The sequence below is a fragment of the Ascaphus truei genome, chromosome 2, assembly GCF_040206685.1.
Source record: "Ascaphus truei isolate aAscTru1 chromosome 2, aAscTru1.hap1, whole genome shotgun sequence".
Taxonomy (NCBI): domain Eukaryota; kingdom Metazoa; phylum Chordata; class Amphibia; order Anura; family Ascaphidae; genus Ascaphus; species Ascaphus truei.
The window spans coordinates 370,946,262-370,972,797 of record NC_134484.1 but is presented as its reverse complement, the minus strand read 5'-3'; the positions used below and the strand labels follow the sequence as shown (position 1 = coordinate 370,972,797).

The 26,536-nt window shown below is 42.2% G+C and overlaps 1 protein-coding gene across 4 annotated transcripts in view; it reads left to right on the top strand.

Moving 5' to 3' along the window:
* Positions 1-26,536, top strand: part of OSBPL10 (oxysterol binding protein like 10) — a 303,273-nt gene that overhangs the window by 199,108 nt on the left and 77,629 nt on the right. For all 4 annotated transcript variants that reach the window (XM_075587024.1, XM_075587022.1, XM_075587025.1 and 1 more), the window contains 2 exons: positions 5,289-5,496; positions 12,538-12,692. In XM_075587024.1, the coding sequence (XP_075443139.1) occupies positions 5,289-5,496; positions 12,538-12,692 (363 nt within the window). The remainder of the gene's footprint in view (positions 1-5,288; positions 5,497-12,537; positions 12,693-26,536) is intronic.

The window sequence follows — 26,536 nt, the reverse complement described above, 5'->3', positions numbered from 1 at the left end:
CCCGGGCGAGTAAATCTTGGCCCAAGCAGCACACGTTTGGTACTAGGTGGCGAGTAGATTTTTTTGTGTGGCGAGTAGATTTTTTGGTGATTTGTCAACCACTGTATATATATATATATATATATATATATATATATATATATATATATATATATATATATATATACACACACACACACATCAACCTTATCAACTTTGTGACTGTTATTCATTTTGGACATATACTCACGGATACACAGGAGGAGGGGAAGATGTTAAGGATTTGTCTGCAAAGTATACTGCCTTTCTCCAGCTCTACATTCTTTATTGTTTTTTTTTTCGAGCACCGGTTTTGGGGGCTGGTGACAGTCCTACTACTTTCTCTTTTTTTTTATAGATCTGAAGATATTAATTTAGGGCCTTACATTATACATGGCCATTGATCAACTACCGGGGATCTTAATTCACATTGAGAAAGATTTACCTTAAACTATGGTTTATACCCTAAAAACAATATCTTTATAATTATCTCACAAATAACACCAATGAGACAAACAATGATAGCAGGCATCATTTCATTTGTTGTTTATGTTTTGTACAGATTGTTTGACCTTGATATTTTATTATATCCTATATGTATATGGCTTGTCTCAGAGATTTCAGAGTATAATCTGTGGGATCTTTTTCTTCCCACTACTCACTTGGTTAATATCATCAGTGCTCCACAGCAGCAGCATAGGGCAACACACACACACACTGAGACACTGAGACACACGCACTAAGACACCCACCCACAGAGACACACACACACAAGGAATTCACAGTTAGTATAAATATAGACGTGCAAATAGCTAAAACAGGATGTGTGCCGGGCACGCGCATTCTAAGTCACACTTCTTTGCGTTTTGTCACTGAAATTGTGTTTTTATTTTTCATTTAAAACATCACCATCACAAATAGAATTTCTGTGACAAAACAGAGACAAAAGACAAAGAAGTTTCACTTAAAATGCGCTTGCTCGACACACACACCTTTTTTTAATATAAGTACTATTTTATATTCTGTCAATTTGTTGTAATACATATTTTACGTAATGTGCCTGTGTATGGAGCTCAAGAAATCATGAATGAGCTATCTCATCACAGTACTACCAGTACTCCTGCAAGATCTTTGTCTGAAGAAACATTGGAATCACCTAGCGTAGTGCATATAAAGTAGTACAATACTGTATATGCACATGCGTAACAATAAATGGAACGAATTTGCATTCATCGAGTCCTAATGTGCATGCACACACTATATATTACTGGCACTACAGTATTAGTAGTCCCCAAAAACACCTTAATACGCCTCTCTTGGTGGCCCTCCTTCCCCCTTTCAGCTAACATTGTCCAATCCGACTCTCCCCCCCCCCCCCCACCCATTCTATTGTGTTTCAGAGCACCAACTTGAGGCTGTAGCTTAATGCAAACAAAAAAAACACAATTCGGGGATTAAGCAAAAAAAAAAAAAAAAGATGGCCTTTCTAAATGATTGCTTGGCTGGTCAAGTTGCACACATCTTGCAATACTCAGCTTACAGTATAGAAGCTGAACTCCGTCTTCTTCCGCCTCCTTCAAATCAAGCACTCCCTCGCCAGACACTACAGCCTCATGAACATTGGGAATTCCCACAGCCATCCATCGCTGAGCTTCCCGGTCTAAGCTCGGTGTGAATTGTCCTCTGCCTGTGTAATGATCGTGTAACAAAAGGTTGCAAAACACAGAATGCATGCATTGTATGGAGCCATTGTCACACTATCATTCCTCTGCATGTGGATTGGGTAACACGTCTGAATAAAACTTAGAGCACTGGCCCATATACACCATATTCCCTTGGCCTGTCTTTTCTTAACAAAAGTGGAAATCTGAATAAGCCATTCACACCCCATCAGTAGTAGATGCTAGTCAGCTGTTCCCGAAGTCCTGCCTATTGTTGTTTAGAATACTGCGCCCATGTTAGCCGCGCTTTAGGATTAAAGTAAACAAAGCAGCCCGGAGTGAGATCCTTAAGCAAAGAAACTTGATAATGGTGCATTACAACAGAACGGAAAATATAAAAAAATGTTATGACCATTAACACTACAGTACACTCTAGAATAATTTCCAGTACATCGTTGTTGCCATCCTGTTTCTTTCAATAATCACTGGTAACAGGTTTTTATATGGGTGATGTAGTTGTTGCATGTTTCTACACTTAGACATTCATTCCACTAATTTGTTTGCCCTCTTCACTAGTTCATCTTTGTTAAAGGCTTCACATACTTGTGCGAATGATGCTTTAATGCATGCCAGACCAATATGATTGGGTTCAAAGCAGGATCTATAAGTATAAAGACAAATACAGTACGGTTATTGTCAAGAATAAAACAAATTCTCAACAGCACAATACTATTTTATATAGTTAATAGTATACTAATGCACAATACAGTTACTCTTGAGGTGTTCTGACCCAGCTGATTTCACTTTCCTTAATGAATGTTGCAGATGTGTTTTGGGGTCAATGTCTTGGAAGGACTGGTGACCACTCCAGATGTGAAGTATTCAGAAATGTTACGTTCTTCCCCCTGAGCAATAATGACCTTCTGTATGTAGACTTTATTCATGATACCGGGAGATAAGAAAAATGGTACTGCTTTAGTTTATGGGAAAAGAGACAGGGTCACGTTAAAATACAGTTAGTATTCACAACTGGGCTTACCCTCAAATATAACTATAGGTCCTGGTCCAGGTCTAAATATTGCCCATACATGAACCTTGAGTGGATGCTTTGGTCTTGGTTTCAGGGATAAACGATTTTTTCAAACTTTTTTCCCATTCTGAATCGATACATGTGCTTGGTCAACTCCTTTTAATTTTGTTAACATCCCTTACCATGCAATACACTTTGCAATAATGATTAAAAAAAAAAAAAAATGAATAAATTATATATTTATAATTGTAGTGACATAATGGTGTACAAACGTACCAGAAATTGCACCTGATCTGACATTGTATCTTCACAAGCATCGTAAACATTCCTAAGCCTGTTCTGGTTATCTAACAAAAGGGGAAAAGGGGACCTAAAGGGCACTCTCTATTAGGGTTTGGTGATAAACCGGTATTTTGTAATATCGCTATAATATCCTGGTGTGCCGATATGGGAGATTTTCTCACAGTATTACGGGGTGCCGGTGGTCAGAGGTGCAACTTTGAAGCTTCCGCTGTTAAGTCTCTCAGTCCTCCCCCTCTCTTCCTGCTTTTGAATGCTGACTCAGGGAGGGGGAGGAGCTTTGGGGAGTGAGTTGGTGAGAGCAGCGGACTGCAGCAGTGAAAGGTAACTCATCTACTCACTTTCCTTATGGTAACACCTCCATCCCCACGGGGGAAATTAACCCTTCCACTCCCCTCCCCAACAGGTACCTAACCCATCAATCCCCACCTTCCCCTGGGACTCAAACCCATGTTAAAAAATAATTAAAACAGATTTTTCTACCATTCTTAAAATGTATTGGCAAAAGAAAATACATTTTCTTAAGAATTTTATATATTTTTAACACTTCATGAAATTAAATGTGTTTTTAAATGGAGGGAGTATGCAAAATGAGGGGGAGAGTGATGGGATGAGGGGGATGTTAGGGTGATGGGAGCAGTGTAGGTCAGAAAAGGTGATGCGCTCGACATGAAAGGGGTTTGGGAATTAAGGGCCCTTTGTTCTAGCGTACATAGAGAAAAGCTATTTTTTTTGAGTACACATTATTTACCTTTTCTGGAACATTTTTGGACTTTTTTTTTTAAATCAAATATTTATTGCGATAAATTTATCGTTATCATTGTTTTGTTATTGCCCAACCCTACTCTCTATTTCCTTACAGATTAAAAATGTGTGTTAATTAAAATATTGTATAATTCACAAGGACAAAAAATATAACTTTTGTGATGAGCTAAAATACAGAATTTTACTAACATTAAACAAGAGAGGGCATCTCCGTCGCATATCTCAGATTTATTTTTCCTCCTTCAAAAGTAGAAGTTGCATTAGCAAAAGTGAAATCTAATCCTGTAGGAAAACCATACGAATGCAACGCTGAGTGTATGGAATTTAATACTCCCAGGATTCCTTTGGATTTAAAATCATTCTCTCTTGGTGGTGGCAGCATCATTGTTGTGTAGTGTGATGGTTTCTGGGAAGTTGTTGCTCATTTTTATTGCACTGCGGGGAGGTGAGTCAGCTACTGTATATAGCTTGAGGTTTTATCCCCTTTCGCATACACCATCACGTGCACACAGGTGTGGCGTTTGTGACCATTCAATTTTATAATCTTTTGCTATTAATGATCTTGAAGAACTTTTTAGGATTGACCTTACTTGATGCTTTTTCCATTTTTATTTTTTATCTAACCCGATTGCCCTTTTGCAATTTTTCTTACATTATTTATCATTCTGATACAATGCCTCTGTCCCTTCTGGCTTCAACAGTCTAAATGCTACCTCCTCCTTGCTCTTTCTTCCCATAACTATTTATTTAGCCACATTGGTTTATATTTGTTTATTTTATATGTATTACCCATTTATAACACTGATACAGTATGTACTCTAACAATGTTTTAAAGATTGCCCATTTATATGCCATATTTTACGTGCAAGAACCTGATCCCACTTTATTACTTGTAGGTTCTTCCTTAGTTAACTAAAATCTGCCTTTATAAAATTACTGTAAGTCTTAGTTGGTCCCATAAAATACTGTTTTTGATCAATTATTTCAAATGAGAAATTTATATTGTGATCACGGTTTCCCAAAATGTCTCCCTTACTTGAATACAAGTTATTACTTCTACATTGTTTGATATTACTAGTTGGTTTCTCAATAATTTGGGTCATATAATTGTCTTTTAGCACATAAACATCAAGCTGTACGGCTAGTCTCATTACTCCAGTCGATGTCCAGATAATTAAAATCACCCATAACTGAAACATGACCTATATTTGCTGCCTTTTCCATTGGCAAAATAAGTTTTGCTTAGTTAATCTCACAAATATTTGCTGGTTTAAAGCAGATTCCTACCAACATTTTGTTTTGTACTTTTACCTCCACTATAATAAGTATCAGTTGACACAGTGTTTGCATTTTTACCAATCCCTTCATAAACATCGTCCCTTATAAATTGGCCTTAAATCTGGTTTAGGTAAGTACTAAATAAAAATACTTGTTATTGCAGAGCATTGCTACTTCAAGTCTTGTCTGTGAATTTTGTAAGCACCAGCATTGATTTTGCATTTTAACATGTTCAGGTCATGGCCCATGTGGAAGGACAGCAGAAAAACCTGGTGCATGCCATTGAATCGCTTTCAAGCTCTGGTCCTCTATCTGCCTTGGACCAGGACTTACTCCTGCTGAAAGCTACCTCCGCTGCCACCCTTAGCTGCCTTGGAGAATGTCTGCATATACTACAGCAGAGTGTATACCAAGCTGGGCAGCACAACAAGACGCTGACAACAGGTTAGAGCAGCTTACCCTGTTTTGGTTTAAATTTCCAAATAACTTAATCTGTAAAGATATAGCACTTTTTTATATTCAGATTACTGTAGTTTAAGAAAAAAATTCTTTATTTTTGACGTCGTTTTTGATAGTTCAAACCAATATAAACATACATCCAATGCGTTGCTTGCATCCTAGTGTCTGGGAGTTTTGTAGAGAAGAGAAAACAGGTCTAAAAAGTGCTAAACCTTAGTGGTAAGTAAACACATAGAAACAGAAATAACCTGTATTGAGGTAAAATGAGTCCAATGTAGGACAGTCCACAATAGGGATTGGTGCAGTCTTCTTCAAAGAGATGTTTCCAAATCTCCTGTATACCAATTGGATGCTGTAGAACAGGGGAGTAGAAGAGCATACAACCCTAATAGAGTAAAACCTTTTATTAAGAAGCAAAGGCAAATAACAAGTAATGTAATTACCATATGGATGATAAAAACACCCCTGGTGTCTGGTGGTCTCCCAGGAGCAGCGCCCTGCTCTACGCAGTCTGTTGCCTGGGTGATGTTGATTCCTCCAGCCTCTTTGCGACGTCACTTCCGGTCAGGTGACATCACTTTCGGTTTCTTCTGATTGTGCATTCGGAGCATGCGCAGTGGCTGTACCAATTTGCTGGAGAGCTGCCTCTGCCTCCGATAGATGTTATCCAGCACTCAGAGCTTCCACTTGTCCTCTCATTGGCTCTAAGCATTTCACAAGACTGTTCTTGCTTCGTCAGGAGAATCATTTTGTAGAGAGGTTGCTACTTTAAGTGGAAGTACTTACCTGAAGTGGATCCATCCTGCTTTTTGTGAACTGTAGCCATAGAATACATCAACACCCAGCTAACTTCTGGAAGGTTATCAACAATATATTCCAGCCTTCTAACCATCAACAGCCAAGTAATATCACTAAGGGGGATATTACTCTGACAAACCCCACTGACATTGCAAATGCATTCAATGATTACTTTGTGGGGTGTGCTACTAACTTATTAGCGAAACGCAACCCAAACCACAAACCTGAATCTCATCCTGGGAGTACCCATATAGCACCACCCCCTCCCAACACTGCCCACAATTTTCAATTTGGCCCAGTATCCGAAGAGGAGATTACACAAGCGCTCCTCAAATTAAAACTAAGCAGCCAATGTGGACCTGACTTACTGCAATCTAAGTTCCTAAGACTTGGTGTCCCAGCCATTGCCAAACCAATTGCTTCCATAGTCAACTCTATCCTGTCTGCAGGCCATATCCCCAAGACCTGGAAAACTGCCAGAGTTGTCCCAATCTTCAAAAGTGGGGACAAAAATAGTGTCTCAAACTACAGGCCAATCTCTCTTCTCCCAAAACTATCCAAAGTCATGGAAAAATGTGTTCACTCCCAATTAAGCGATTACTATACCAAGACAAATTTCCCTAGCCAATTCCAATCTGGCTTCCGCCCCAAACACTCCACCGTAACTACCCTGTTAAAAGTTTGCAATGAAATCCAGTGTGGAATGGAATGGGGACAACTCACTGGTGCAATATTCCTAGATTTTGCAAAGGCTTTTGATACTGTTGACCATGCTATCCTGCTTAACAAACTCCAGAGCTCTGGAATAGGGAAGCATGCTTTAAACTGGTTTCAGTCATACCCATCAGGTAGATCCCAACATGTGTCCATCTCAGGCTCTAACTCCAACTCCCTGGATAACACTTGTGGTGTCCCGCAAGTCTCAGTTCTGGGGCCCCTATTCTTCTTAGTGTTCATTAATGATCTTCCCACAGCTTGTAAGCAAGCTTCAATACACACGTATGCAGATGACACAATCCTATATGCACACAGCCATAGTCTCTCCGACCTTGAACACATACTTCAGTCTGGCTATGTCACACTGCGCTCACCATTATCAGGACTAAAGACAGCAGGGCTGAGGTGGGGATGGAAAGACACTGACCCACAACCACGCAGTCCGGTCCGGAATGCGTAGTCCAAGTCGTATAGCGTAGTAGGGTTGGAGAGGTCAGGGTAATCAGGGTACTTGCCGTGGTTCAGTGTTGGAGAGTGGAGGATGGTAGATATCCGTAAGCCAGGGTCCAGGATTTGCGAAGGTAGAATGGTCAAGGGACGAAGCCGGGGTCAAGCATTGGAGAGTGTGGGAATCCGTAGAACAGCCAAAGGTCAGGACAGGAGAGAACTGACAGGTCAAGGCAAGCAGGGTACAAGGCAATGAAACAGCAGCAGTGAGCACAATGCATAAACAGGAGTTTATGCTCAGCAGGGGAGAACAGACAGGAGTAGGTATATATAGGAAGAAGGATCCAATTACCTTGCAGGGATGTGATCTGATCCTCCAATAGCACCAGGAAGGTAAGTGGCTGAAACAGCATTCAGGTGAGGCATTCCTGGGTTCTCCCTTGATTGGGTGCCAGGCGACCCGCGCGTGTACGCGGGGCGCTGACATCACGCGGGAGCATGGCCAAGATTCTTCCCTGTGGGAGACGCCGACGGCAAACCCTAGAGCATGCGCGCACTGGCTTGGCAGTGCGCGGGTGAGTGGTTCTGCCGTGTGACGCGTCAACCGAGCGGGATCCGGCGGCGCCTGCAGACTTTTTGAGACGCGAAAACTGGATTTCCCAAAACAAACTGATTTTAAACACCGACAAGACTGTAACAATAGTATTTGGGCCAAGACTACATTTGTAAAGCTTCCAGTGACTGAGCACCAGATCAGATCCAAGCTAACACCACCCTAACTCCTGTTACTAGTTTTAAATACCTGGGCATATGCTTTGACTCCCACTTAACATTCGGGATGCACATTGATACCCTGACATCCAAAACCTATGCCAAACTAGGTGTACTTTACAAGAACAAATCCTCCCTAAGTCTGCTGGTCAGAAAGCGTATCGTACAGCATATGCTAATGCCAATAATCGACTATGGAGACATACAGTAGCATATGGCTCGGCACCCCAAACCCACCTTAGCAAACTTGACACCCTCTACAATTCAATATGCCATTTTGTTCGCCAATGCAACTACAACACACATCACTGCGAAATGCTCAAAGAACTAGATTGGTCATCACTTGTGTCTAGGTGCAAAGTTCACCTTTCCTGTCTTGCCTTCAAATACTTTCTGGGCAAGCTACCCATCTATATGAACAATCTCCTCACCCCTACCACATGCAGCACTTATCATCTGAGATCTGACTCCAAAAGACTGTTCATGGTCCCAAGGCTCAACAAAGTATCCGGCCGCTCCTCCTTCTCTTACCGTGCACCCCAAAACTGGAACAACCTACCAGAGACTCTCACATCCACCACCAGTCTAAGTTCTTTCAAAACTAAAGCTGTCTCACATTTTAATCTGGTCTGTAACTGTTACATACGCCTATAATATATATTTTCTTTAAATGTGCATGCAATGTCTTGTATATAATGTATACCCTTTTCACTTATGTAACTTTATTTGTAACCATGTATTATTTGTCTTAACTCTGTGCCCAGGACATACTTGAAAACGAGAGGTAACTCTCAATGTATTACTTACTGGTAAAATATTTTATAAATAAATAATAAGTAGCAATGCAAAATCAAATCTAGAGTATTATATAGGAGACACTTGGATTTTCCCTCAGTGGACAGGAAGACATTATTTTGGACCTTTAATGTCATTTGTGACACACTGGAAGGATCCGAAAAAGCCCTACCCCGTTGTTCTTCAGTTAGAGGTTTACACTAGAGTATTAAAGAAAAGGATAGATGGGTGTGTGATGGTATGTACAGTATACAGTATATAGTTTTATAGAGCGCCAACAATGTATGTAGAACTTGCCAAAATTACAATACAAGGTAACTACAGTACATTACAAACAATGGGGATAAGTGCAAAAGGCAAATGACAACATATAAGCGACTAGCAGTGGTGAAAGTAGATTTTTATTCTTACAGCACTTTTATTTTGGATTCCATTCACTTTATTTTATGACAGAAAACCCCATCAAAAAGAAAATGGTTATATCTCCAAACACGTGGAACTGCAACGGGGACAAGTTTTGCTCCTTCATTCGCCAATCTTTTTATGGGTTGAAGGGAGCAGTTCCACGTGTTTGGAGACAGAAATCCCTATAGGCACAGTATCATCTTCTATCGTCGTTTTATAGACGATTTGATTTTGGTGTGGGATGGAGATATCACTTCACTTATTTCATTTATTGAGTTTATTAAATAATAACACTTTTAATTTACAATTCACGTACAATCACAATTATCAACATATAAACTATCTTGATTTCATTCTCTATGTTGATCTAAATGTAAAAATTCAAACAGATTCACATTAAGATTAATGCATGCAACACTTTATGTGCGGACAGCTGCCATCCAAAAGCATTGATAAAGGAATCCCCCAAGGGTCAGTTCCTCCGAATTAAGCGGAACTGCTCTACAGAGGAGGACTGTTTGAAACTGTTCCGTGAATTGCACCCAAAATGTGTCAACAGGGTATAATTCATCTGATTTAGATAAAACAATGGAGGAAGTGAAATGTATTGACAGCGTCCACTCTGATCAAAAATAAAAGAGTTGATACAAGAAGTGATTCCCCCTTGTTTGTTTCACAGTTCTGTGCACCATCACAAGTTATCAAGAAGATTGTCCAGAAACATTGGGGGATACTTCAATTAGATCCGATAATAAGGGATTAAGTAGACCAGGGCCCAAAATTCGTGTTCAAATGGGCTAAAGCCCTGGCGAACAGTCTTTCACCCAGTCACTTTGTATCAGATCAAACTAACACCAGTACTGACAAACCAAATCATTGTTTTGGTCATTGTAACATTTGTATCAATATGCAAGCCTCCCCATGTTTCGCTTCCACAGTCACAGGCAGAAGTTTTCGTATTAGATCTTTCATCAATTGTGATACCAAATTTGTGGTGCATCTTCTGACCTGTGGCTGTGGGAAGCAATATGTGGGTAGGACGATAAGACTTCTTAAAACAGAGGAAACAAGAACATGTTAGGCTCATTAAAAAGGGCGATTTAAATCATCCAATATCCAAACGTGTCACAATGCCCCCTGGGTAACCTCAAGAAATTGATATGTAAGGACATAGAAGTGGTCCCATCATTAATTAGAGGAGGTAACAGGATTAACAAATTGGACCGCAGAGAAATGTTTTGGATTTTTACTTTGCGAACCAGAATACCCAGAGGACTCAATTTCAGATTGGGATCTCAGCAATTTTTTTATGATTTTGTAGTTTTATCAGTTTTTTATAGCTTTTAGTCATAGTCTTTTGTTTCCCCCGCCCCCCTCTCCCACCTCATCCCTTTGTTTTTTGTTACCCTTTGATGCATGATGACGCAGAGATTGGCTTTTTTTTTGGCGGGAAAGCAGGGTATTTAAAGTCCCGACGGAGGCTAGCTCAGGAGGGACCTTGAGAAAGTTCCGTAAACGTGAAAAATGTCAGTCTACAGATGCAGCGGACGTTATTCGAATATATCACGCGTTGTATACCTCGGAATACCCATGTCATGGCACATTATTACCACGTGTTGACTTGTTTTTATCGAGTGCAGAAAATGGCATTTTAGTTCTGGTTTTTAAACACCTGCAAAAGGACACAGTACTGTACTGTACACTTTACAATTCATTCATTTCTGCCACAGAAATGCGAAGAATTGCACCCAAAGAAATCGCGATCCATGAAATTCAAACAAAGCAACCGCGTGATTGGCCGCGTGGAGTACAGCATCACACATGAAAACGGCTCCGTGATATGTTTGAATAACGGCCGCTGCATCTGTACTTGCCAGTGATCCATGAAAGCTATTTTTGTATCCAAGCTATCCTCCTTAATTTTTGGTGGTGCATCGCAGTCTCTTCGTTTTGCCCATGGCTAGTTAAACAGTTTTATGCCCAATACCAACAGAAGCCAATCCATGCCCCTCCCCATAGAGGGGTGGGGAAGTAATGTAAGGACCCGTACGCAGGAACTCAGTCATTCTATTCAGGCCCTCAGTAGACAGCTATATTGACTAAACTACCCGACTTCCCATGACTTCTAAAAAGGTGCTTCAGAACAAGCTTGTTACCCTGGAGGTAGTTTGTCTTGTTCTCTGCTGCATGGAATCTCCCAGACCTCATGCTAGCTATTGGAAAGACCTGGTATCAATTCCAGATAGGCAACGCACTCTGCTGCTTGCTCCCTGCTCGGACCTCTGCTTGATTGACCACTCTGCTGTTTGCCGCCTGCCCTGACTTTGGATCGCCTGATTACTTCTTCTGCCTGATCATCCTTGATCTCTGCACTGACCATCACACAGTGGATCCGGACTCCTCGCTCCAGCTATGTGCAACAACCCCAGGCGAATCTGCACTACAAACTCGCTCTGTGGATTTCCCCCTGAAACTCTGAGACTTATGCCCAGGTGGTTTCTGGGGACAATGGGACAAAGTCTCCAAGAAATCATACAGCAAAGTCAACCAATCACTGAAGGAGTAGCTCAGTGAGTAAAGGCACCGACTCTGAAAACAAGAGTTTGAAGCAGGGGAGCTGGTTGAAATCCCTGTCTCAGCTCCATGTGACCTTGTGCAAGTTACTTTATTTCCCTGTGTAAACATAGATTTTAAGCTCATATGGGCAGGCACTGTTTCTGGTAAAATCCTATGTACAATGATGCTTACCGAGCACTATATTGTACTTATGAAGTGCTTAGAGTCCCATTGGGAGAAACATGCCAGATGAAATAAAGTTATTATTATTTTATTAATTTCTTCTAAACATTGAGTCTGTAATCACAATCTAAACATTTGCAAGATTATTCAAGTACAAATGAGCTTGATTTGTACTTGAAGGTAAACATTTAATCAAACTATTGAAATATCATTACACTTCTTCTAAATCAGCCTGTAATACCTACAATCTGCAACCAAAAAGAGTTTCTGTTTTGATGAATGGTTAAATGTTACAGCAATACCTGACAAAGAGTATAGACTTCAGGTATAATATTTGTTATTCTCTGTTCTCAGATAGCATCCTGGATTGGCATGAACCAAAGTCCCATTCTGCAGAAAATCTAAAAAACGGGAGTCTCAGCTCTTTACCTTCTGCCAGTGCGAATTTAACATGGCCAATATTGCCAAGCATGCCACAAGACTACCACATACTCAATCAGCATATTGAGGTAAGTCTAGAAAATGTAGCAGACCATCAAGACGTGGACCTGGTTAAAATCTGTTGGGAGGTTACTATATGTGTTGTGAGAAGACAAATAACTAGTCTCTTATAAATACGTTTAAAGTATATACTGTACCTGGACTGTTGTATAAGAGATGGTAAGAAAAACATCTTATAAAGCAGATGATTGAGGGATTGAGGGAAAACATTTTGATGGTGTATAGAAGTAATTTAAATCTCACCCATTGCTAGATTCTTTCACCCTTCTTCCTGCGCTCTTTGAAATTGACGCTTTCTTCCTAACAAGCTCCTGGCCTTACATGATCCTTTCTGCTCCCAATCTCTTTCATTCTGACTCTGCACTCTGCCATTTCTTTGGGTTGCTTTTCTTCCTCGAATACCGCCTTACTGCCAGTACCAACTACTCCTATTCCTCCTTCACTTTTCATTTTTCCTCCTTTCAGGTACACGCAGGTGGCTATCCCTTTATCGTCCACATAGCTCTACTTGCTGCCCTTCAACCTTTTTATCTGACTGTTTTCTGGCTTTCCTTCTTCCTTTCCTCTGACAAACTTAAACGTTTATATCGATGAACCCTCGGTTGCCTGGTTCTTCTCTTTCTAACAACTCCTTTAGTGTCCTCATTGCTGGATCTTCCTTTTCTCCTGTCATCCTGTCTTTTGGTATACCTCCGGGCTCTATCCTTGGGCCACTCCTTTTCTCTCTATATACACTCTCATTTGATAAGTCCATTAGCTCCTGTGGTTTCAAATATCACCCAGAGTGAGAAAAGAAGGGGTGTGAGGGAGAAGTCCAGTGGCAGAGAGGGGGGGGGGGGGGAATTAAAAGAGAAGGGAGTTGAGTGAAAAGGGGAGGCAGAGAGTGAGGGGGCTAGGGGAGATGCAGGTGGTGAGAAGCTGGCGAGGAGCAAGGTTTGATAAGCTTTGCGAGCCACAAACTTAATGTAGATTCTACATTATGTCTATGGCCCGCAAAGCTTACTAAAGCTTGTCAAATGGCCCTCCAGCCAAAATAATTGCCCACCCTTGCTCTAGAGTCTTTAATATGTTCTTTTTTCTTGTGGGGAGAGAGAGGGCTCACTCTTTTTCCAACAAACCCCATATTTCAGGGTCTGGAGGGAGCTGACGCCACATTAAATTAAGACATGAATTAACGTCAGGTTATTTTAAGCCAATGCAAAATAATGCTAAATCAGGCTCGTCAAACTCAGAATAGGTCGGGGGCCAATTCTTAAATCCGACTACAAGACTCGGGGCACATCATCAGAGGACTGGTAGGAAACAAAGAAAGTAGCCTACGGCCTGACTCGCCTGATCACTATAAACCTCTCACTTTACCCTCCTCCCTTTGTCTCCCCCCACCCTTACCGCTCCTGCCTCACACGTCTCTCTCCCTCTCACACCTATGTCTCTCCACCACCTCTCTGGCTCCCACATATCTTTCTCCATCCACCTCTCTCTTACTTCCACCCACTTTTTCCCCTCTCTTTCCACCCTCTGTATCTACCTAGCTCCTTACTCTCTCGTCTATTTTTGAGCCCCTCTCTCACCCCTTGTAACTTTGCTGACTGCAAAACAGGATACGGACCCGCAGGGCAGAGGTAGGGAGTAATACACTGACCTTGGCCTGGGATCAGAGGCCTGGGATGCAGGGGTAATTAGGTCCGGTTTCGAGGTCGCAGCAGGCAAAGTGTAGTCAGGTCCGGTTTCGAGGTCAAGGCAGGTGGCAGGCAAAGGGTAGTCAGGTCCGGTTCCGAGCTCGAGACAGGCAAGGGTTGGTCAGATTCAGTTTCAAGGTCAAGACAGGCAGCAGGCAAAACAAAGGTAATGGAGAGCTCAAACAGGACAAGGTATCTAGTACTTTGCATGAGCAAAGACTAGTAGCAACTGCCTGCTATTTAAGGCCAGAGGCAGCTGCTGGCAATGAGAGCCAAAGACAGGCTGATTTCTTGTCAGGGGAGTAAGGGCAGGATGGCCGTGCTAGCTTCGGACCAGATGATGTCACTTCCTGGATGTTCAGACAGATCCCTTATTGTACCCCTCCCTTCAGGGTCGAACTCTGGGCAACCAGGTCCTGGTTTTTCTGGCTGACAATAATGGAACGCCTTGACTAGGTCATGAAGATCCTGAGACTTCACCCAGCTCCTTTCCTCTGGACCATACCCCTTCCAATCAACCAGATATTGAATCGATCCTCTGGAGTTACGAGAGTCAAGTATCTGCCGCACTTCGTATTCAATTTGAACCTCAACATTTACCGGATTAGGAGGGGGAGGATCCTCAGAAAAGTGATTCCTCACCACAGGTTTCATGAGGGACACATGGAAAGTAGTGGGAATTTTTAAAGAGGAGGGGAGTTCCAACTGAAAGGTGACTTCATTTATCTTCCGGATGATGCTGTACGGACCAATGAACCGTGGTCCGAGTTTTACAGAAGGTTGGCGTAAACAGATGATTTTTTGCGTGGAAAGCCATACCTTATCCCCGACGGAGTATGGGTGTGATGGCCTCCGGTACTTATCCGTCGATTTCATTTATCTCTCGGTGGCTGAGCGAAGGGTTGCCTGAATCCCCTTCCAAAAGGTCCTGTAAATTCTGTGCCCTTGTTGCCGCGATTGGAACATCTACTGGTGGAGAATGAAGGGGAAGGGTACGGGGATGGTAACCCCAAGATGCGGAAAATGGGGAATAGCCCAGGGAGTCATGTGACTGTTGTGGGCAAACTCTGCTAGTGACAATAGATCTGCCCAATCATTCTGATGTTCATTTGTATAGCACCCGAGGTATTGCTCCAGGGATTGATTGGTGCACTCGGTTTGCCCATTAGATTGTGGGTGGTAAGCAGATGAGAAATCAATCCCTAATCACCAGCGGAATGCCTTCCAAAATTTTGAGATGAACTGAGATCCCCTGTCTGAGATGATCTCTAAAGACAGTCCATGCAGACGAAATACCTCCTTGATGATGATGTCTGCCTCTGGGGAGGAGTGAAGCTTTCTTTAGGGGTACAAAATGAGCCTGTTTAGTAAAACGATCCACAATAACCAAAATCGTAGTCATGCCTTGAGAGGGAGGAAGTTCCACAATAAAGTCCATGGAAAAGTGCATCCAGGGACTGGAGGGTATAGGCAGTGGTTGCAGAAGCCCACAAGGAAGTGGTCAAGGAACCTTAGTTCGGGCATACACACACTGCAGGCCGAGACAAAGTCATGTACCTCTGTTTTTAATTCTGGCCAACAAAAAGGTCCTCTCCAGGAGCTCACATGTTTTCCGAACCCCCGGGTGACCTGCGAGCTCCCCATCGAAGAAACTCCTGCCAAAGGAGAGGGGGGAATGAAGAGTTTGGATGGGGAATGATTATACCAGCGGGAGCCTTGGTCTGGGCTTTTTGAATACGATGAAGAATCGAAATAGCAGACACAATCTTAGATGAAGGAATTATGGGGCCTATGTCCGTTGAATCAGTGTCATCCATGGAGAACTGGCTTAATAGGGCATCCACCTTTACATTCTGGGAACCCGGCCAGTAGGAGATCACTTAATAAAAGTGAGTGAAAAAGAGTGCCCATCTAGCCTGGCTAGTGTTTAACCCGCGTGCCCCCTCGAGGTATTTCGAGGATTTATGGTCCGTAAGAATCGTGACTGGTACGGCGGTTCCCTCAAGGTGTCTCCATTCCCCCAGGGCCATTTTAACAACTAGGAGTTCATGATTGCCCACATCGTAGTTGTGTTCCGCAGGAAAAAAATTCTTAGAGAAGAAGGAACACGGGTGTAACCAACCCTGAAACTCACTTCTCTGTGACAGGACTGCGCCTGCTCAAACGTCAGAGGCATCCACTTCGACGATAAAAGGATGACGAGGATCGGGGTGTTTCAGGATGGGTGCAGAAGAAAAAAGTTTCTTGAGCTTCAGAAAAGCCGCTCGAGCCTGCGGAGACCAGTTCATGTGATCTGCCTGTTTTTTTGTCATGGCTTTTAATCCCATAGGTACTGGCCAGTTCAGAACAGCAGCAACCTTGGCAGGATCCATTTCTAGGCCCTGGGCAGAGATGATGTATTCGAGAAAAGAAGACGGGATTTCTCGAATTCGCACTTCTCGAATTTAGTGTAGAGATTGTTCTCCAGTAGGCAATTAAGGACCACCCTCACCTGCTGATGATGTTGTTCCAGGGTTTTAGAATAGATGAGGATGTCATCAAGGTACACGAAAACTGAGGAGTCTAACATGTCTCTGAAAATTTCGTTCACGAAGAAATGGAACACTGTGGGTGCATTGCATAGGCCGAAGGGCATCACCAAGTACTCGTAGTGGCCGCCGCGTGTGTTGAAAGCGGTTTTCCACTTGTCGCCCTGCTTTATCCTCATCAGGTTATAGGCCCCTCTTAAATCAAGCTTGGTAAAAACTGTTGCCCCACATAGACGATCAAAGAGTTCGGTGATTAGAGGAAGAGGATACCGGTTCTTGACAGTGATTTTATTGAAACTCCGGTAATTAATACAAGGTCTCAATGACGCGTCCTTCTTTGCCACAAAGAACAAACCTGCACCAGCAGGAGAACAGGATTTGCGAATGAATCCTTGCTTCAGGTTGCTTCAGGTTCTCATCAATGTGAAAGCGGATATGTATGTCCACGAGGAGGAGTCATCCCAGGAAGGATATCGATCACTCAATCAAACGGCCGATGGTTGGGGAATTCTTCAGCCTGTCCCTTGTTGGAAGATCCGCCTCAGGTCAGAATAATAGGCTGGGAGACCGGGTAAGTCCTCCATTGCAGGAAGAAGAGAACCCACCGGACAACATGGTAAGAGACATTTGCCATGGCAGGCAGACCCCCAAGTTCTTATCTGTCCTGAAATCCAGTCAGTCAATCTGGGGATTGTGGGTACGTAGCCAGGGGAATTGATGACATCCAGCTGGACGAGTTTGTGGTGCAAAACACCAACGGTAGCCCTGATTTGAACCGTCTCTTGTGATATGACCCCTGATCCCAACGGTCTACCATCAATGGAAGAGATACCTAGGGGTGCGTCCTTTGTATGGAGAGGAATCTTGATCCGTTGAGCGAAGGCCTCATCCACAAATATACCAGCGGCTCCAGAATCCACAAAGGCTCCCATTCTGTCAAACGCAAATTGCCCAGTTGCATGGGTTCCATTGGTTCTCCTGGCATTTCATTGGAAGGAGCCTGAATTGGTGGAGTCAGTGGAAGAGACTGGAATCTGTGAGAACGATCATGCTCCTGGTGTCTCTCCCTCATCCGAAGTTCCAGGGACATGCAAAGGGCGATCAGGCCTTCCAGATCTGCGGGTAGGTCCCTGTATGTCAGTTCGTCCTTCAGCCTCTCCTCAATGCCCTGACAGAAAGCAAACTTCAAATCCCCCTCGTTCCAATCAGGCTCCACTGACAGGATCCTAAACTCTTTAGCATATTGTCCCATAGTGCAAGAGCCTTGTTTTAACTGTAGTAGTGTAAATTCAGAGGAAGCTGCACGGCTGGGGATATCAAAAATTGTCTGGAAAGTTTGCATGAAAGCGACGGAATCGTCCAACAAGGAGGAACCTTTTTCATAAAAAGATGATGCCCAAGCTAATGCTTCATCCGTGAGGAGCGAGAAGATATATGCCACTCGAGAGCTGTGGGTAGAGAAGGATGATGGTTGTGTGTCAAATTAATCCTCTGCAAGTTGATGGAAGCCCTCCATAGCGGACAGGAGTCGGGATCTGTGGCTCCATTAGGACCACAGATACTGGTGCAGCGTCACGAGATAAAGGCGCGGGCATAGATGGGGTCACGCTGGGGGTACTGAGGTGGCTACACAGGGTCTGCAGCGTAGTGGAGATGGAATCCAGTTTATGATCCAGCGTAGCTAGACGGGTGGCATGTGTTCCCAGAAGCTGGCCCTGACGGGAAACAATGTTTGCTATCTCTGCGAAGTCCATTGCTTCGCTCGTGCTGACTGCTGACTGCAAAACAGGATACAGACCCACAGGGCAGAGGCAGGGAGTAATACACTGATCTTGGCCTGGGATCAGAGGCCTGGGATGCAGGGGTAATCAGGTACGTTCCGGGGTCGAGGCAGGCAAGGGTAGTCAGGTCCGGTTCCGAGATCGAGGCAGGCAAGGGGTGGTCAGATTCAGTTTCAAGGTCAAGACAGGCAGTAGGCAAAACAAAGGTAATGAAGAGCTCAAACAGGACAAGGTATCCAGTAATTTGCATGAGCAAAGACTAGTAGCAACTGCCTGCTATTTAAGGCCAGAGGCAGCTGCTGGCAATGAGAGCCAAAGAGAAGCTGATTTCCTGTCAGGGGAGTAAGGGTAGGATTTGCCAGGAAGCAGGATGGCCGTGGTAGCTTCGTACCTGATAATGTCAATTCCTGGATGTTCAGACAGATCCCTTATACCCCCCACCTCTCCAGCTCTTCCCTCTTTCTTTATCCCTACCTCCGGGCCAAATCACTCCCTCCCTCTGGGCCCAAAACTCCCTCCCATGGGCCGCATGTTGGACAGGCCGGTGCTAAATTAACCTAACATCAACCCTATACTAATGAGTTAAATGATGACTGTTGTTTTTGCATACTATCAGCTTAGTGGATACACTTTAAACTTAAGGAAAATAATGTCCGAAACCTATTTAGGTAACTTGACGTTATTTGCCCTGATTTAACAGAGCTTTTTGCACCCCTAAAGCCTTATCTATTAATAAAGGCGGATTGTTTTTTGAAGTGAAACTTCTTTAGCAGCATCTACCACATGAGCAAATTCAGTGGCAGTGAATGGAGTTAATGGGGACCATCAGCAACATTCACTGCTACTGAATTTTGCCAGCTTCCACCAGCAGGAATCAGGAGGAACGAACACACACACACACACACCACCACCACCACCACCACCACCACCACCACCACCACCACCACCCCCCCATGACTGAGCCACCGGACAAGTGACTTGACCAATTAAAGGCGGAAGAAGTGAGACTGTCCCAGATAAAGTGCTGGCAGCCTCTTGACACCGGCTTCTCCAGACTGGACACTGCTGGGAGAGCCTGCGTGAGATTCTCCCCTCTTCTCTCCCCCCCCCCCCCCAAACAGACACTCACACACAGACAACTGACACTGACACACACAGTCACTGACACACACATTGACACACACACTGCTGGTGGCATGTGCTACTGGTATGTGCTATTATACATTATACATTGTGCTGCAGTGTCCTCTGACCTGAAGAAAACTTTTTCAAATGAATGGAGAATAAAAACGTTTAAAATTTTTTTATTTTTTAAAGCGCAGTCACATGCACACACACGCAGTCACACAAGCACACACATGAGGAATTCACGGTTAGTATAAATATAGAAGTGCAAATAGCTAAAACAGGATGTGTGCTGGGCACTCACGTTCTAAGTCACACTTCTTTGCGTTTTGTCACTGAAATTGTGTTTTGATTTTTCATTAAAAACATCCCCATCGCAAGTACAATTTCTGTGACAAAGCAGTGACAAAAGACGAAGAAGTTTCACTTAAAATGCGCGGGCTCTGCGCACACACACACACACACTTTATTTTACATGTCTGTAAGAAATAAAGCTTTGGAGCAATAAAGTATTATATAATCTTCCTGTCCTTATTGCAATGCTAAATATGTAGTTACACTTGCACACCGGGTTTCCAGCTTTCATCACATCATGATCAGCAAATTAACCAAGTACTGGTTTAGAACAAAAGCTTACACACCATTGAAGTTCAGAGTATACAGTATACTGTAAATGTGTGTCCCTGCAGTATAAACCATATTAAGGAAGATCAGCTCGACTTACTAGCGTCAGCAAAGGAACTGCAGAAAATATTTGGAGACGTTACTTCTGTACCTACGGGGCAGTTTCTCTTTTCCCCTTTTCTGTACAAAGCACAGTGAAATGTGTATAATACAGAGAGACTGATTGATTGTAAAATATACTTAAGCAGAATGCAAATAAGTTCATGTGCTAATGTGAATTTTAATAAGCTTTTATCTAGCTATATGTATTGGCTAGGAATACTGAAATATTCTGATGCCAGATATCATACTGTAGATCTTTTGGAATAGTCACAGCCACTAGAATCCACAATCTTTCATAGGGTCTTACAGTTCTAATTTTACAGTGAAACATACATAGAAGTATATCAAATATATCATGCTTGTCACCATCAAGGAAGTTCAGGAGAATAGCACCTCTGGTTAATGTGTAAGAGAAGACAAGTGTAGAACAATTCAGCAAGGTGGGTACTGCAATGATTTTTCAAATATAAGAGGCATGAGATGTCAGATTCATAGGTTGTTGCACCTATTCATTGTGTCTGTGCTCTTCAATATGCTACTAGTAGAACATTCAGTGTACTGTTTACAGTACCGAATAGCTATTAAACGTAGTCTTTCTTCAAGCGTGCTGTTTTGGAATGGTGCTATATTATTATGTTTTTAAATAAATAATAGTTTTTGTGATAGTACAATAATACTGCAGGGGCACAAAGGTTAATGATAACTCTATCCATAGAAACTATAGAATAAATCCATACCCGTTCTTGCCACATGACACCTATTCTCCATTCTCTGCACTGGCTGTCTGTAAAATGGCAAATTTATTTCAAGACTGGTTTGTTGATATTCAAAGCACGACATGACCAGGGTCCTACATTAGCTATTTGAAAGAGCTTCTAGTTCCTTACACTCCCATTTGCTGAATTCCATCTGCAGATGAAGGACTCCTTACAGTTTCCAGGATCTCCTTACTTTCCTCTGGGTCCCAAGCTTTTAGCCATGCTTCTCCCACTATTTGGAACAGTCTACCTCGTTCAGTTTGAGAGGCCCCCTCTCTGGAAATCTATAAAAACAGACTCCAAACCTACCTGTTTACCTAGGCATTTAATTAATGAACCACAACCTGTATAGGATTTAATAGTTACAGTACTGTCCCAACCTGCATTGTATCTTTCCTTGTGTTTGGTCTCTTCTATAACCTTAAATGTGTTCTTCTATTTTCCTTTTTGTAACTGTGAAGTGTTTTGAGTCCCATTGAGAAAAAAGCTCTATATAAAGTTGCTGTTGTAAATATTAATAATAATAATAATAATATTATTTAACTAATGACAGTTTTGGCCCTCAATCTGAAAATTAGATATCTCTAATGTCAAAGGTAGCTTTTTTTCTCCAGGTACATAAAGTACTTTCAGTGTATCTGGGACTGACTATTGCATGAATGTTTAAGTTCTGTCTCGAGGGTTGACAACTTGTATTGTCCTAAAAACATGGACTGTTGGAAGTACTTGAGTACATACCTTGAGCATCCCTGGGTAATTGCATGCATGCATTCTGAAAGTTATGCTGGAACATGAGTAATGGGTATATAAATATTACACCTGTTTTTTCGTTCTCTGGCTTTGATAACATAGAGCATGTGCAGGGGAGTAAGAATTCTTTAACGTTTGCCCTGTTGCCAACTGAACATAGGAATAAACTTGGTTGTTTATCTAGGTTATCTATTTTGTTGGGCAACTATTGTTGAAGAGACGATTAACACTTTCAGATGCTCATTGCAATATTTCAATTACACCAGAAGTGCAAGAAACACATTTAATATGGTTTGGATATAATGGATTAGAACACATTGATATATCCTTGCAAAAGGAGGGGTTTAAGCAGTAAATAGGATAACATTTTTTAGTAATAGTTACATAGTGGATGAGGTTTTGAAAAAAGACAATTGTCCATCAAGTTGAACCCATGCTAAATTTAGATCACAGTTACATATATCTTTATTATTTGTATTAACAGTATATTGATCCAGAGGAAGGCAAGCAAACAAAACCTGCTCCACTTTGGCGGATATGTATACTTATATTCCAGCCCTCTTTATCTGCGTGGCTACCCAAGCTATTCATCAGCCCAAGTCATATAGATATATTTATATATACAGATATAGCCAACAGTCCAATAAGAAAGTCTTATCTGTTTGCTGGGTTGCTGCCTTTTCTCCAGATATAACAGCATCCAGGTTTAGAAGTCTTATTTGTCAGCTAGATTGTATCTTGCAAGCTCCAGACATCTCTGTGTTCCCTCGGTCAATCTCACCCGTGAGACTCAGGAACCTCTGCTCTGTCTGTTTCCTGTGAGCTCAGGAAGAGTCTTCCTTCCTTTCTCAAAGGCAGGCTTTTCTAACAAATCTCTAATCAGCCAGGTGAAGTTGGTTAACTGCTGGATCCAATTAACCAACACACTGCTGGATTAGTGGCATATTCTGAACAGGGATAAGTTCCCTGTTACAGAGACTTTATACTATGATGTCTCATAAGGGGGGAAAAAATTCCTTTCTGACTCTAATAATGGCAATAAGATATATTCCTGTATCAACATCCATCCCATGTTTACTTATTTGGTATATCCCTATATACCGTTCCTTTCTAAAACTATGTACAACATTATTTTGAAGATAGCTTTTGTATCTGCCATCCTAGTCTGCATGGGTAATGAAGTCCACATTGTAACTGCGCTTTCTGTAAAGAACTATTTCCTTCGTTGCTGGTGAAATCTTCTTTTCTCCAACTTTAAGGGAGCACCCTGTATTGACACAATATATTTGTATATAATTATCATATCCCCTCTTAGACGCCTCCTTACTTATGTAAACAAATCTTATTTAGCTAGCCTTTACTCATAACTCAGATTTTTCATCCCCTTTATTAATTTGGTGGCTCTTCTCTGCAGTTTTTCTAGTTTCATCGTGTATTTTTTATAGAGTTGTGTCCAAAACTGTACTCCATATGGAGGTGTGGTCTTACTAATGCTTTATACCGTGGCTTAATTATGCTTTCTTCCCTTCCATCCATACCCTGTTTAATGCAAAAAAAAATCCAATTTGCCTTTGCAGTTACTGTCTGTCATTGTGCACTATTGATAAGCCTTGTTGTGCACTATTGATAAGCCATCTACATTCACTTCCATCAAGGATTGACTTAATTGTGCCCCATTTCATTTGCAAGTAGCCTGTATATTTCCCCCCCCGCCCCCCAAACGCATAACCTTACATGTATCTGTATTAAACCCTAAGTTACCAGTTTATCCAAGTCCTTCTGGAGAGAAATTTCATCCTGCTCTGATTTTACTACCTTACACAATTTAGTGTCATCAGCAAAGATGGAGACTTTGCTCTCTATGCCAACCTCAAGGTCATTAATAAATAAATTAAAAATCAGGGGTCCCAGTACCGGTCCTTGAGGTACTCCTCTCAAAATTTTAGCCCAACCTGAAAAGGATCCATTTATGACAACTCTGTCTATCCTTCAACCAGTTTTCAGTCCAGGTGCAAATATTTATACAGAGACCAATTTCCTTTATTTTGTACACTAACCTCCTGTGTGGAACCATATCAAAAGTTTTTGCAAAATCTAAATAGACCACATCAACAGCATTACCCTGGTCTAAATTCCTACTTACCACCTCCTAGGAACGAATAAGGTTAGTGTAGCACGCCCTACCCTTCATAAATCCATGCTGACTATTACTAATAATTTTGTTATCCATTTGGTATTCCAGAATATTATCCTGTGCTAAACTTTCAAGTAGCTTCATCACCATTGATGAAAGACAGATAGGGTGCCCCCGCTTCAGCTTAATGTATGTTGGGGGCGGTGCTCTTGCGTAGGTAGTGAATCATGAGACGAAGTAGAGAAATGAAACCCAAAAGAAAGCACTGAAGCCCCCAGTCTGAATGATTTATGTGGAAGTTAAAATGTATTTTAATTGATCACAAGAAACAAAAATGTAGGGTATTAAAATGACATATAAGACGCACACAGGAACCTATGTCGAGTGTTGTAATAAAGCACTCTGGATCCTAGGAGTATAGGAAAGTGAAGAATGAAATATTCTACAAATCCCTCATGGAGCCCTTAATGAAAGGGATCCACATTAATTGGTGGTTAAGGAGAGGGAGGATGTAATCAGTTGGTCGTAGTATACATAGACATATGCTGTAAACCGTGTGTCCTAGTGTAACCTTGTTAGTTGCCCGTGGTTAGGTAGTTACAGGCATACCCCGGTTTAAGGACACTCACTTTAAGTACACTCGCGAGTAAGGACATATCGCCCAATAGGCAAACTGCAGCTCGCGCATGCTCCTGTCAGCACGTCCTGAACAGCAATAACGGCTCCCTACCTGTACCGAAGCTGTGCGCAAGCGGGGAGACTATAGAGCCTGTTACACATGCGTTATTTACATCAGTTATGCACGTATATGACGATTGCAGTACAGTAAATGCATCGATAAGTGGGGAAAGGGTAGTGCTTCACTTTAAGTACATTTTCACTTTACATACATGCTTCGGTCCCATTGCGTACGCTAATGCGGGGTATGCCTGTATTGCAGTCACATGGATGAGTGCTGGCTGCCGTTTTGCACGGTAGCTTGTAATAACGGAAACCTCTAGTCATTAAGGAATCCGTAACAGTGTAGCTGGATACTGCAAGAACAATATCACAGGAAAAGGCTATCCCTACCAGTGTATGTTGACACAGTAATAAGTGTGGATCGTGGCAAAGCTGATATACTTGATGTAAGTCTGCCAGATAGACTGGTAGGCTACCTAAGGTTAAATAAAAACTACAAATGGCAGCCCATATTCATGAATGGGTCATTTACAGTAAGTACAATCCTCTCTTCCAAAAACCTAAAATGAGACCACTCGTACACGTCTGGACACTGCACGAAGTCTGTGTAGTGCAGGAGCTGGAACCGCAACGAATCGCCGTGCTATGACAGTGGAAGAAGTGTGTGAGTGAACCTGCGCGTGCACATCTGCTGTTGGTGCCGACGCACACGTTTCACATGCAAAACGCTTTCTCAAGGCTTAGTCATGAAGGGGGTGTACCATAGAATCTGGGTGGTATATATAGCGGCACCTAAGGTAAGTGATTGACAATGTTAACCCTGTGTGTGCTGAACGCATGTGTGAAGTGTATGTTCAGAGTATGTTGTAGAATAAGTACCTTAGTAAAAATGTGTTGGCCGCAACAAATGCACTCTTAGAAAGCATCTGCAGTACAGTGTTAGTATAATGACGACTCGACAGGTAATAATCACCAGTAAACATGCCGTGAATACTAAGCTGTGATATTAGTGGGATGTCAATCTCTCATGTCCCAGGTATTAGAAGGGACAGATACGGGAGGGAGGTTTTGCTCCCTCATTGCTGACGGAAAGGGACAAGTGTGAATAGTTATAATGTGCTTAACATACAGTAGCTCCTGTCTATTCCAGGGGTGATTCACCATTGATGTCAGGCTTACACGTTTGTAATTCCCCGGTTGTAATCTAGCTCCCTTTTTAAATATAGGCACCACGTTCTCTTTACGCCAATCTTGGATTACGGAGCCTGTGGAAATTGAGTCCTTGAATATTAAATGTAATGGTTTGGCTATTACTGAACTTAGCTTCTTAAGAACCGTTTGGTACATGCCATCGGGGCCAGGTGCTTTATTTACTTTCATTTTATCAAGCCGCCTATGAACTTCTTCCTCAGTTAACCAATTGTTTGTTAATGTAGAAGTTGTGGTGTCCTCTTGTTGCACTATTTTTGCCATTGACTGCTCCTTGGTAAACACAGAGGCAAAGAATGTGTTTAATACCTCTGCCTTTTCCTTATCTCCAATAATTTGCCTGCCCATCTCACACTGAAAGGCTCCTATTTCCTCTTTTCTAATCTTTTTGTTATTAATGTACTTGAAGAACTTTGTATGGTTCATATTACTTTCTATTGCAATCCTTTTTTTCAGTTTCGATGTGTAGTTATGGGGCATG